At 44.8% G+C, this 12,008-nt stretch overlaps 1 protein-coding gene across 2 annotated transcripts in view; it reads right to left on the reverse strand.

Annotated features, from left to right (window-relative positions):
• Nucleotides 1–12,008, reverse strand: part of TBL1XR1 (TBL1X receptor 1) — a 158,598-nt gene that overhangs the window by 19,634 nt on the left and 126,956 nt on the right. Inside the window, exons 3-5 of one of the 2 annotated variants that reach the window (XM_033150676.1) lie at nucleotides 10,810–10,912; nucleotides 4,598–4,728; nucleotides 1,411–1,633 (exon numbers count right to left, since the gene is read on the reverse strand). In XM_033150676.1, coding sequence (XP_033006567.1) covers nucleotides 1,411–1,633; nucleotides 4,598–4,728; nucleotides 10,810–10,867 — 412 coding nt within the window. In that variant the 5' untranslated portion in view covers nucleotides 10,868–10,912. Of the gene's footprint in view, nucleotides 1–1,410; nucleotides 1,634–4,597; nucleotides 4,744–10,809; nucleotides 10,913–12,008 lie in introns of both variants that reach the window. The other variant, XM_033150675.1, reaches the window with a different exon arrangement.

The following is a 12,008-nucleotide window of genomic DNA, read 5'->3' on the forward strand; positions in this document are numbered from 1 at the left end:
CGGGAAGAGCTTGGGCTCACAGTTAACCTTCCACTGCCCGCAGAGGCCAGCTTGCTGCTGGGATCCTTGCGAACAACGCTGGTCTGATCCTGCAAGGCGCTCTTGTGTGTTTTTTTAAAGCAAGAGCGAACTCAGGATCAGTCAACAGTTTTGCTTCAACTGTTGACAGCCAAGCATGTGGTCTTGCTTTGCAGGTTTAAAATAAACCAGTAGACTGTGGGCACGGTAGTAAATAAGAAGCAGGCCACACGAGGTGGGACTCTGCTAAGCCTGAATTTAGCATTTTGACTGTGTTTCGCGAAGAATGTGCTTTGTGTCTGGGACTTTCAATGGAGGCACACTTGCCCAGATGCGATTCTGCCGGCTGAAAAATGTTCTGCAATCGTGGGAATTGCAACAGCAGTTTCGCTCCTCCGACGCTGCATTTTGTGATTGGTATAATTCACATGCCCGTCTGAGAAGACTGTGGGAATGGAAGACAGCCTTATCTCTCTTCCGCTGTATGTACTTTGTAATGTACTTTTGCTTTTACTTCGTTCTGTTTGTTCTCTCGGAGCAGAAGAGAACGGTCGCCATTATGCTGTAGTCTGTACATAGTGTGTAAATAAATAGTAGATTAGACTACGATGTTTCACGCTTCTTGCTGTGTTATGCTAGATCAGGCATGTCCAACAGGTAGATCGTGATCTACCGGTAGATCACTGGACGTCTGTGGCAGATCACCGGAAGATCAGTGGCTCCCCCCAAAGAAGCTAAAAAACTTTGGCTCCCCTAAAAAAAGCTCACCATCTTTGTCCTGCACCCCTAAAATGACCTGAACCACCAAAAACAGGGCTTTCCTTCCTAAAAAAAAGCTCAATGTCGCTTTCCTCTTCCCTAAAGAAGCTCAACAACTTTGACCTGAACCCCCCAAAAGGGGGTAGATCACTGCCAGTTTTTTAGCTCTGTGAGTAGATCAGTCTCTTGGAAGTTGGCCACCCCTGTGCTAGATGATTAGTGTGCGTAAATCAAGCTGGTTTATGTCGCTGAGTGCACTGGATGAGAGGGGAGATGCCTTTTCCAGCGTTGTGCATACCGGAGGACGTTCAGAGTTCTGGGGGTTAGCAGGCACCCCTGGGCGTTTTCCAACGAATTGCAACATCTGGGAAGCGTTGCAGATAAAAGTGTGCACAAGTTGGGAATATGTTGGGTGTTTTGAGCAACCCTGTCCAAAGCCACCCCCCAACCCCCACCCTTATCAAATGTTTACAAACATTTGGTGCAGCCTGATCACCCAGCCAAATTTGTTCGCTCGAATACCGGGAAGCGGCAGCATATGGAGATGCTGCATGCAGGCGGCTCTGCGTGAAATTCGGAACTTAACGGCAAGAGCACAGCCACATAATCCTTCTTGCATGCCGGCTTACTTACTTGCTATAGTGTGGGCTCCGTTTTCCTCGCCGTTCGCAGTGTTCTCGCCGTTCTTCGCAGACCCCTGCTGGTTTGTCGGAGCCGCCGCCGCCGCAGCGGCCGCCGCCTGTTGCTGGGCAAGTTTGTCCCTGTAGGCCTGCTGTCTGGTCTGCACCACATCGGGCATCACGGCGTCTATCAGCGAGAGAGACTCTATCGGCCTGCCATCGAACAAAGTACCATCCTGATTTGGAGGTCGAAGGTTGAGGATGAGAGAGAGAGAGAGAGAGAGAGAGAGAGCGCGTTTAAATGGCAGGTAAAATTATGCAACAATAATCTCAGGGCAGGAATGTAAACAAACCTGTCCTGACGCTGATGAACTTTGACCACTGCACAGACTACTTTGCAATGTGTTTTTAAAGCAAGAGTGAACTCAGGATCTGTTTTTTTTTTTTAAACAAAACTCTGGGAGCCCTCTAAAATGGCGTCACGGGGCGAGGACAGAATGGGTATGCAGGCCAATTGTCCTGTGAAGTTACTGAATAGTATCTGTCTGTAAACAAATGAAGATGCATTGCAAAGAGTCAGTCCATTGCTTGGTATTGTCTACTCTGCCTCCAACAACGTCTGAGGGGAGACCCCGCCCTTGGCCTTGGGGTTGCCCAATAACAGAGTCGGCGGCAAAAGCCCCCTGGGGCTACTTTCATTTCACCCAGGCTGCCCCCTAAAGTTGATGCGCACTGCCATTCAGACGGTGCGCATGGATCGCATATTGTCATTGACTATGCAAGGTGAGGCTTACCTGCCCCCGCCCCCAATATTTTATTCAAGTTGGCACCCTTTGGTTGTTGACACCCGTCTGTCTCAAGAGATCATGGAGTGCAGCTCCAGGGAAGAAGCCAAACCGCTCCATTAGCAGAAACCTGAGGCGCAAGCCTGGGCAGCGTCTATGGAGGTCCTGGGCTGCCCAGACGACAATACCCCAATCGTGGCCTCGTGGCCCAAAGGAAAGCAGAGCGATATGTCTGGCACCAGCTGGGCTGCAGAAGTTGCTGGACGGAGGCGTACAAGGCACCAATCAACTGAGTTAGGGACTGCACTCTTGATTTGCGCAGATTTAGCCTTTTCTTCTCTTGAAGATATCCCTCAAGGTGGATATCTTCTCCTAGATGAGCTACCTTCCCAGGTTGACGAGCCCCCAAAATACAAACAAAAATATGAGCCCATGCCTAGCGGATGGCCGCCCTGGAATTCCAGGACTTAAAAGGAAAAATAAACTATTCCGACCATAAGACCAGGGAGCTTTTTCGGGCAGTTTCCCTCTCATTGGGAATCGGGTTGTCATGCCAGTCAGCCTTCCAGCCTAGTGCTGCTGTTAGTGAAAACTGGGTTGGCGCATTTGCACCCACTGTTTGATCGTGGATGAGGGGGGCTAACTTGATCTGAGAACTGGGTGGAAGGACTGGGAAGGCCAGACCTGGCCCAGCTCAATATGCCTGGCTTCTCGGTGCAGGGACTAATGTCTTTTTCTCACAAAAATTCCGGACATATGTTTAAGGGGAATATAATAACGCATACATTTGCTTTTGTTAAGTACTGCCGGAAGGCAGGGGACACACCAAAATGAACTTGAAAGTATTCCCTCGAAAACTGCCTACATAGACATGTCCTTTGGCTTGTTTTTAGAAGCTGGGGTGGGGGTGGGGGAGACGACTCCTTATGGAGGGGGCTGCTTCCCTCATTTATTCTCCGTTCTTCCCCTGGACTCGTGTCCTTCCCAGAGATTTCTTTTCACCGTGAGAGTGGTGAATGCTCTCTCTGTTCTCCAAGTCAATGGGAAAGGAGAGGGATATCAAAGGAAGGCGGAAATGGCCGCTGGGCCTCAAATGAAGCGTTGAAAAGCCTCTCCTTGTACAAGGCCAAGAGACCACCTGAGTTACTAGGCAGAAATAAGGGGCTCTGGTAAAGCACCTGCTTGGTAAGGAGGGGGAATGGCTGACGTTCACAACTTGAAGGTCTCAAAAGTAGAAACTTTCGCATCTTGAAGTAGGGAGCAGAGAGGAAATAATCTGAGTGGCGACTTTTTTTGAAAAATATTTTTGTATGGAAGGGTTAGTGAGGAGTAAGGTGAGATGCGTCACTTTCCATTAGTCTAGGAAAGCCAAGGACAAGGATGCTAAGCTATTTTTGCAGAGGTGGGCGTGGCCAGAGACAAGAGGGTGGGGCCAGAGCAGTGGGACATGATTCTGACCTCTTCGCAGGGGTCTGCATTCCAGCCACACACAAAAACAGAGTTTCTACACCCCTCCACCCAACCCACCGACTCTCCATCATCTTTCCAGGCAAGCAAGAGACATTAAGGGCAAATGCCAGTCATGCAAAAGCCCTCAAGGAGGGTGTGGGACAGGGCTGATGGGGGTTGTGGCCTGGGGAGTGTCTCTACGGCTGCCTTCAGCCCCCAGGCCTGAGGTTCTCCACTCCTGTCTCTGGGATAAAGCAGTGTATGCATGTGTGTGTGTGTGTGTGTGTGTGTGTGTGTATACATACATATACATATATCCAAAACAGAAACATCTTTGCAAAAAGAATGGGCAAGATCACCAGGCCAAATGAGAGCGAATCGAAACCATTGTCCCAAAAGAAACCCCAATCAACTGGGTCCCCTCCCCATCCCAATTTGATCCACTGCCTCGTTGGTGTTGTTTGAATGACCACAGCTGGTGGCGCTTGTGCATGACCTCCTAAATGAAAAGACATCAACGCTTTGGCTATGTGTGCACTGCGACAGGTAGTTCCAAGCTTTTGGCAACTGCATGCCACGCTTTGCAGGTGAGGGTGTTTCTGTCTGCACACTCTCTGAATTTCTTAGGCTTGCCCAGAATTTGGTCACATAGGACCTGCTCACGCGAACATTGCAAGAACTTTAATATCTGATCTCTGGAGGACCAGCAGTCTGATAAAGGAACACACACACCCAACGTGGCAATGAATGACTGCCCTGATTTAAGCCCGCATAGGACTTTGTATTATTCCAACCTTCTTCGAGAAGAAAAGGCCTGGTGAGCAGAACCTACAGAGGATCCAGCAAACCATCTGAGCAGGAAAGTCAAGAAGGAGAGAACAACCCACTTCCCCAACGTAATGAAACCCTCAGCAGATATATGAAAGCGCTTGTCACCGTCTATAGCCAACAGGAGACTTGCCTTACCTCATTAATACTGACTTCCGCCTCTACATACTGCAAGCCTTTCTGGATGATGGAAATCAAAGCAGCAGGGGGTACCAGGGCGCCGTTGATGTTAGACTGGCTGATATGGCTCTCGATACCAAAGGTAAATGCTGAATGAGAGAACCCTAAAGACAAGGGGGAGGTTATAAGGATGTGCTCATACACACAAGAAGCCTTAGGCCAGTGATGGCCAAACTCTATCCTCCAGATGCTCTGGGACTACAACTCCCATCATCCCTAGCTAACAGGACCAGTGGTCAGGGATGATGGGAATTGTAGTCCCAAAACAGCTGGAGGGCCAAGTTTGGCCATCACTGCCTTAGGCTGTCAGGCTGCGGCCAGTAGGTCTGGCCTGGAGTGTCACACACTGGGGGGAAAAGAGCACAAACCAACTTTTCCTGAATAGCAGGATTCGTTCTCAATGTGTATCTACCGAAGACCACAGCAGAGAATCTTAGCTGGTCATGCTAGTTATGCTGCTTTGCCGCTACCCAGTGAATCATTATTTCCTTTATAAACCTTGGTCAAGTCTATCAACCCCCAAAGCTCTGGTGAGGCATTGAAATTCATTTGTTTATTACTCTTTCTCCCCCCCCCCCCCGGCTGCATTTCCATTTATTCCTAAATTGCATAGGACAAGGGAGAATATATGCCTGCAGAAGGGAGGATTAACTTCACGACAAAGCATTTTAATTGTGTGAGCACACCAGCGCCAGGCGTGCATTTCTTCTGTGTGCCGCTTCAAGGGCAGCATAATTATCGTTTTTGCAAATAGGAAAATTAGGATTACTGGATGCTAACAGTGTTATTTATTTGCTTGCCCTGAAAAGGTAAATCCATTGTGAGGAAGTGATTCATCTTAAGCTGTTACGGTTTTCCACTCGTAGGTAATTAGAACCTCAGAAAGCTCCCCTTTTGGGATGTTATAAACAGTTGCTTTATAGCCGCCGGGACCCAAAATTTTGCACAGATACCGGAGAACAGAGAGAGAGAGAGAGAGAGTGATTTCACAGGTACTGCAGCAGTAACGATAACAAGATAAAGACCCAGGAGGCAGAATGGGGCTATGCAAATTAAAGGGCGGGGCTATGCAAATAGGAAAAGTGTTCCCCCAGGCAGCAAGTTTACTCTTTTGAGGGGAAGGGGGAGAAAAAAATACAATTCGCTAGGCCAAAACCTCCTTTCCATCTTGGACCAACATTTGAAATTGCCAGGTGCATTTTCCACCACTTGCGACCAAGTGAGGATGGCTGCGTCCCAAGATGGCACCTGTTGTGTCCACCACCTGGAGGTGCAGGTCTGGGTGGGGATCCTTGGATCTTGCCTGTTTTCACACACTAACAACACACCCTGTAGAATTCTATCCGTTGTATTTTATCTGCACGAGATCTACAGATGAAGGGCAGTGCACAAATTGTAATCAACATCTTCATCATCATCTGAACAAATTTCAGGAACCACAAAGTCGTTCTGGAAAATATGACTTTCGAGCCATCTGGCTCCCCAAATGGCAACTAGACATTCCATTTTGCTAGGTGTTATCAGTTTTGATATTAGTCAGATCAGTTACGGTAGTTAATACGAGTGCCGAGGCTCACCTGCCCTGCTTTGTATGTTCATAGTTACAGGTAGGTAGCCGTGTTGGTTCTCCATAGTCGAAACAACAGGTAGTTGTTTTTTCCTTTAAGGGTGTTTCACAGGGCGGGTGCCACTACCGAGAAGGCCCTGTGCCTGGTTCCCTGTAACCTCACTTCTTGCAGTGAGGGAACCACCAGAAGGCCCTCGGAGCTGGACCTCAGTGTCCGGGCAGAACGATGGGGGGTGGAGACGCTCCTTCAGGTATACTGGGCCAGGGCCTCCAAGGAAGGTCTTAATGGACAGGCAGGTTCGTGTCTTTTCCGGATCCCAAAGAACCTGCACGTTGGTGATCACACATCAGTTGGACACGCCTAAAATGGTTGCTATCTGTACTGGGGTTTTCAGCTCGAGACGCTGTCCCCACAGGCTATGAGCTGGAGATCACATCTCCTGGTCTAACTTGAGGTGCCAGCCCCTCAGAGTCCTAACCGGGACTCTGGTGACTTCTAAGCTCTCACTTCGGGTGGATGAATTGCTTGGTAGGATGCAATTCTTTGAAAAATCCTACTCTTCAGTTTTTCCTGCAGTAGCGGTAGCTTTCCGCTTAATTCAGCCTAAACTGGAAAACGTATTCATTCCCTCTATTGTTTGCACGTTAGCCCAAAGCGGGAGTAGATTAAGTTCCCAAAAAAGCTCGCTCCAAAGCCCTCCTCGTCTGATTGGACCGCCTTCAAGAGAGGGTTGTCTTCACGGGGGAAGTGTTTGGAAAGGGAAGCGGTTTTTTCATAGAGCTGCTACCCTGGCTCTGCGACCATGAAAATTCTGCGTGGGGTGTCTCCATGATAAATCATAGCAGTGCCAGCTCAACAGGGGCTCATTAGTGCTAGCGAGTACGGCGTCCAGGAATGAGATGAATACACACATTATTTCCAGGGATGGCAGAAAGCCGGCGCCTGGCAGCTGAACTCAGTGGTGTGCGATTTTTAAAGCCTAGCTACCCACAGAACCTTTAGTAATGTTCAGGTCCTGCTTATAATGCCTGTTTTAGTTACTCAGTGTGAGCCAACGCAACAGAATGCAGTATACCTGTGGCAGACAATCTGCACCTCTTCTCTCCTTTACAATGTCCTGCCTTGCTCCCTTGTAGTCTTGTTTAATTTTGAGAAAGTTGTCTTTTTGATGAGCCTTAACAAGTCATTCCTATCAGGCCCAGATTTTTATTTTTATTTTTTTAAACAACATAATCCATAAGATTGATGCTCGCTGCATTGACGAGAATTATTGTAATTGTTAAGAGCGAAATTCTGTTTAATTGTTATTTGCTGCTGTTTTGAGTTAATTTTATTGTGTAGATTATTATTTTATTTGATATAAGTCAATCCAATTTAAAGTTACGTTTTATTGTGGCTTTTTGTGTTGGGATCAGATTATTGTAAGGTGTTTGTCCTTTCTTGTGTCATTCAGCCCGGACACTGAGATCCAGCGCCGAGGGCCTTCTGTCGGTTCCCTCACTGAAAGAAGCAAAACTACAGGGAACCAGGCAGAGGGCCTTCTCGGTAGTGGCGCCCACCCTGTGGAACGCCCTCCCATCACAGGTCAAGGGAATAAACAACTACCTGACATTCAGAAAATATCTGAAGGCAGCCCTGTTTAGGGAAGTTTTTAATTTGTGATATTTTAAATGTATTTTAATATTTGATGGAAGCCGCCCAGAGTGGCTGGGGAGACCCAGCCAGATGGGTGGGGTACAAATAATAAATTATTATTATTATTATTATTACTATTACTATTATTATTATTATTATTATTATTATTTTGTTGCTGTAAACCACCTTAGGTAGAATAATAGACAAATGCAGTACATAAATTAAAAGTGAAATGATACGTTTCACATACAAATGCCATAGGTTTGTTTGCACATTGTCTTACATGGGGGACTGACCTAGATATGTCCATGGTGCTCACGTGCACCAAATTTTGGAATTCTGAAATTTTAGAGCTTCAGAATTGCTGGCGTTCTGTAGCACCTACATCTGAAAATGTGCAAAGAAATTTACATTTTTCACATTTATTTTTTTAAGAAGTTCTTAGTGGGGCAGATCATTGGACCCAATAGAACTAGCTTGATGATGCTGGGTTTCCACTACCCCACACTCATACTCCTGAACCCCAGCACACTGTCTTTCCTGAATTCTTTTTTATTCATTCCCTTCCAAATTTAATTCATTAAAATGCATATAGATTGCTTTTTCCCAATTGTTCAAAGTGGCTTTCAACCCGCAACTTTAAAACAACAGCAACAAATGAAACCAAAGCTCTGGGACAGCTCAACCAGTAGAGCATGAGACTCTTAATCTCAGGGTTGTGGGTAAAAGATTCCTGCATTGCAGGGGGGTGGACTCCAGAACCCCTTCCCCAATGAATATTCCCCATACCCCCCTTTTATAGTGTTCCCTGTGGTTTTTCAATATTTTCTATATACAACTCAGTATCTTCTGAAATAACTAAGAGACAGAAAATAACACCGTGTGAAAGAGTAGACAGAAAGTTTCGATTTTATATACAACATGCAATTCAAGATGCACACTGGGCCAAAATAAGTTGGAAGTTTTGTTTGAAAATTGGAAAAGAATCAACACTTGAGCACACATATTCTTCCACGCAAGTTTTTTTTTTTTTTTTTAGTTTTTTTTTAGGTAAGTCTTAACAAAACTTCCAGTGCATGCTTTTAAAAGTATCTTTTGATGATCCTAGTCAGAAAGAACTGGAGTTCTGTGTGCTACAAGCCAGGTGTGCAATCTCCTTTCTGTGTAGCTTTATCCCTTATTACACCTTACTACTTCCATAAGAAAAACCATTCGTCATGGCAATTTCCACTTGGCATACCATATGCTTGCATTCAAGTTGAGCACTTTTTTTGAGCCAGACTGCCACTGACAGGTTACGGAATTCAGCTTTTCAGAGCACAAAATCCATCCCGCAGACAAGAAACGATTAGAAAACTCCATAACCGAAAAATTGGAGGTAAAAAATAATAATCAAGAATGCCTTTGAAAAGAAATACACCTTCACTCCTGGCAGAATGAAGTCGGCGAAGGTACCAGGCAGGACTCTCTGGTAAGCTTATTCCAAAGAGCAGGGGCTACCACCAAAAAGGCCTCTGCCTCAGAAATTATTTCTCTTCAAACAGGTCAATGCACCCCACATCTGCTTTGGACTAATAATCTTCTTGTGTATTCTGTACTAAGCCAATGTACTAGATTCCGAGCGGTAATCAAAAACTTGCTGGGGGGAACTGGTGCTTTTCAACAAGTACACAAAGCAGGGAAGAAAGAAAGACTGAAAGTTCAGCTCTAGGCCACTATTCCTTAAGTATGTGGTATAAGTGGAATCCTACTGGCAGATGTAGACTGAACCTTTAAAGTAATAAATAGAGATTCAAGGATGGGAAAATATGATTTGTAAATGAAATTTATAACTGTACGCGATACAAGTATAATAGTACTAAATGCAATGAGGATAATTGGAGGTACGAGAATTTGTTTGTAAAAAAAAAGAAAGAAAAGGATAGTAGTATGTAAATGTATATGTTTATTTTGTGTGTTTGTGTTTGTGTATATGTGTATTTGTACTTTTAAATAATAAAGAGAGATATTAAAAAAAAGTTCAGCTCTAGGAAGAACAACATTTAATAATATTTAGTGTCCATATAGCAGTTCGGATTAGTAAAAACCGCTTTACCTATAGATATTTATTATATATTTAAAGCACCCTTCAACTCAAAGGGCTGCCTGCAAGATCTAAAATGAAATGCAACGTTTAACCATAAAACATTAAAAGTATTAAAACGTATCCCAAAACCATCGCTAGACATACCCTGTTTCTCCTAAAATAAGACATAGCCATAAAATAAGCCATAGCAGGATTTCTATGCATTTGCGAAATATAAGCCGTTCCCCAAAAATAAGCCGTTCCCCAAAAATAAGCCATAGTGGCGTGGTACCTCCCATTAAAACAGCCTGGGGAGGCGTGGCTATGCAGCGTACCGATGTGACGCGGTTAAAATAAGACATCCCCTGAAAATAAGCCATACTGTGTTTTGTTGAGCGAAAAAAAAATATAAGACGGTGTCTTATTTTAAAAAAGAGCTGGAGATCCAAGTTTGGGAAACACTGGCCTAGAGGAACAAAAAATCTCTCCGACTGACATTTGTATCTCCCCCAAGAGTTAATTCCACAACCAGGGTGTCATTGCAGAGAAGGCTCTGCTCCAAACCCTCGCCAAATAAATAGCCGTCGTCGACAGGACCACCGGCAGAGCTTCCCCTACAGATCTTAAGGCATAAGTTGGCAAAAATTGGGATAATATGGACTTGTAATAATCCTTATACATAACCATCTTAAAGCAGGCCATTGTCATTATCCCCATGGCAGAGATTTGCAAGCAGATGCGAGTTTGGATAAGAGAAATTGCCTTGGTGAGTCATACTTGGGTCTTTCAGCCACTATGCATGTAACACAATACAGTTCCTGCAGGATGTCTGAATATTTGTTTGGTCTTAAAACGCTGCCCCCAAAACGGATCGCTCAAAGAATTATTAGCCAAATACTCACCGGACTCTTGCAAGTATCTATATACGAGGAAGTTAACCTCATCACTGCTTATACTCATCTTTATGCCCGCTTAAACCATGAGGTCACAACGAAGGATATAACCCTGGACAAAGCAAAACACAGCAGGTTAAGAATCTGAAGGTAAACGTTACTGCTTTTGTCTCTAAAAACATATACATAAATAATAACTTAATGGCACATTAACTTGCACTTTTTACAGGTGCCACACAATGTTCATTCTGCCTTTACAATAAGTCTCTCCTTTAGTGTGGCAGCACCTGTACTGTGGAACTCCCTGCCTCTTGAAATTAGGCAGCCACCTATTCTTTTAGACACCAGCTGAAAATGTTTCCCTCCCAGGAAGCCTATCCAGACACATGGATTAGTTATATTTCCTTCAAATGTAATAAATAATAATAATAATAATAATAATTACCCCACCCTCCTTGGCCAAGACCTGGCTCAGGGCGGCTAACATCAGGTATAAAAATACAACTTAAAAACAGGATTAAAATACAACTTAAAATGCAACCTCATTTCAGTGGAAGCCCAGCTCAAAAACTGTTTCAGGGGAGAAAACGTCAAATCTTCACTAAGGTCAACTATCCAGACTGGTCCTACGTGGGCCAGAAAAAAAAGCCAGGGAAGTCCCCATATAGGGGTTCCACCACAGAAGGAAAAGGAAAGAGGGGGAGGGGATCAGGCCGATTCCAAGCCTTATATTGATCTATCCCTTTGTTTTTAATGACGATTTTTATGAGGTTTTTAAAATGGGTCTGGGTATTTCAGTCATTTTTTATGTATCATTATTGACTTGTACAGCGCTTTGAGAATTTTTCGTCCGAACAAGCGGTTTATAAAGGTTCTAAATAAATAAATAAATGCAGAGCCTGCCGTTGCAAAAGCGACTTAAAGGAGTAACTGCAACGAATGTCTTCTGGGTAAGGCAAAGCAGTAGATGGGAAAAGGCCAGGCAGCATTTACCTATATATGGAGAAATTATGCCATCTACGCTCCCCACCTGATTCCTCCATCCAGATACTACAAGCATAAATGTTCAAGGTAAGGCCCATGGACGCAGTTTCTACACCACACAGGTGAAGGGCGATATTTGGGGAGCATCAAGGATATTTCACTTGCACTGCACATTACTAGAATTTGAGTGATTTACCACTCAGGCTGTTGTCACAATAATTTTT

This window comes from Lacerta agilis, chromosome 5, assembly GCF_009819535.1.
Source record: "Lacerta agilis isolate rLacAgi1 chromosome 5, rLacAgi1.pri, whole genome shotgun sequence".
In the NCBI taxonomy this organism is placed as follows: domain Eukaryota; kingdom Metazoa; phylum Chordata; class Lepidosauria; order Squamata; family Lacertidae; genus Lacerta; species Lacerta agilis.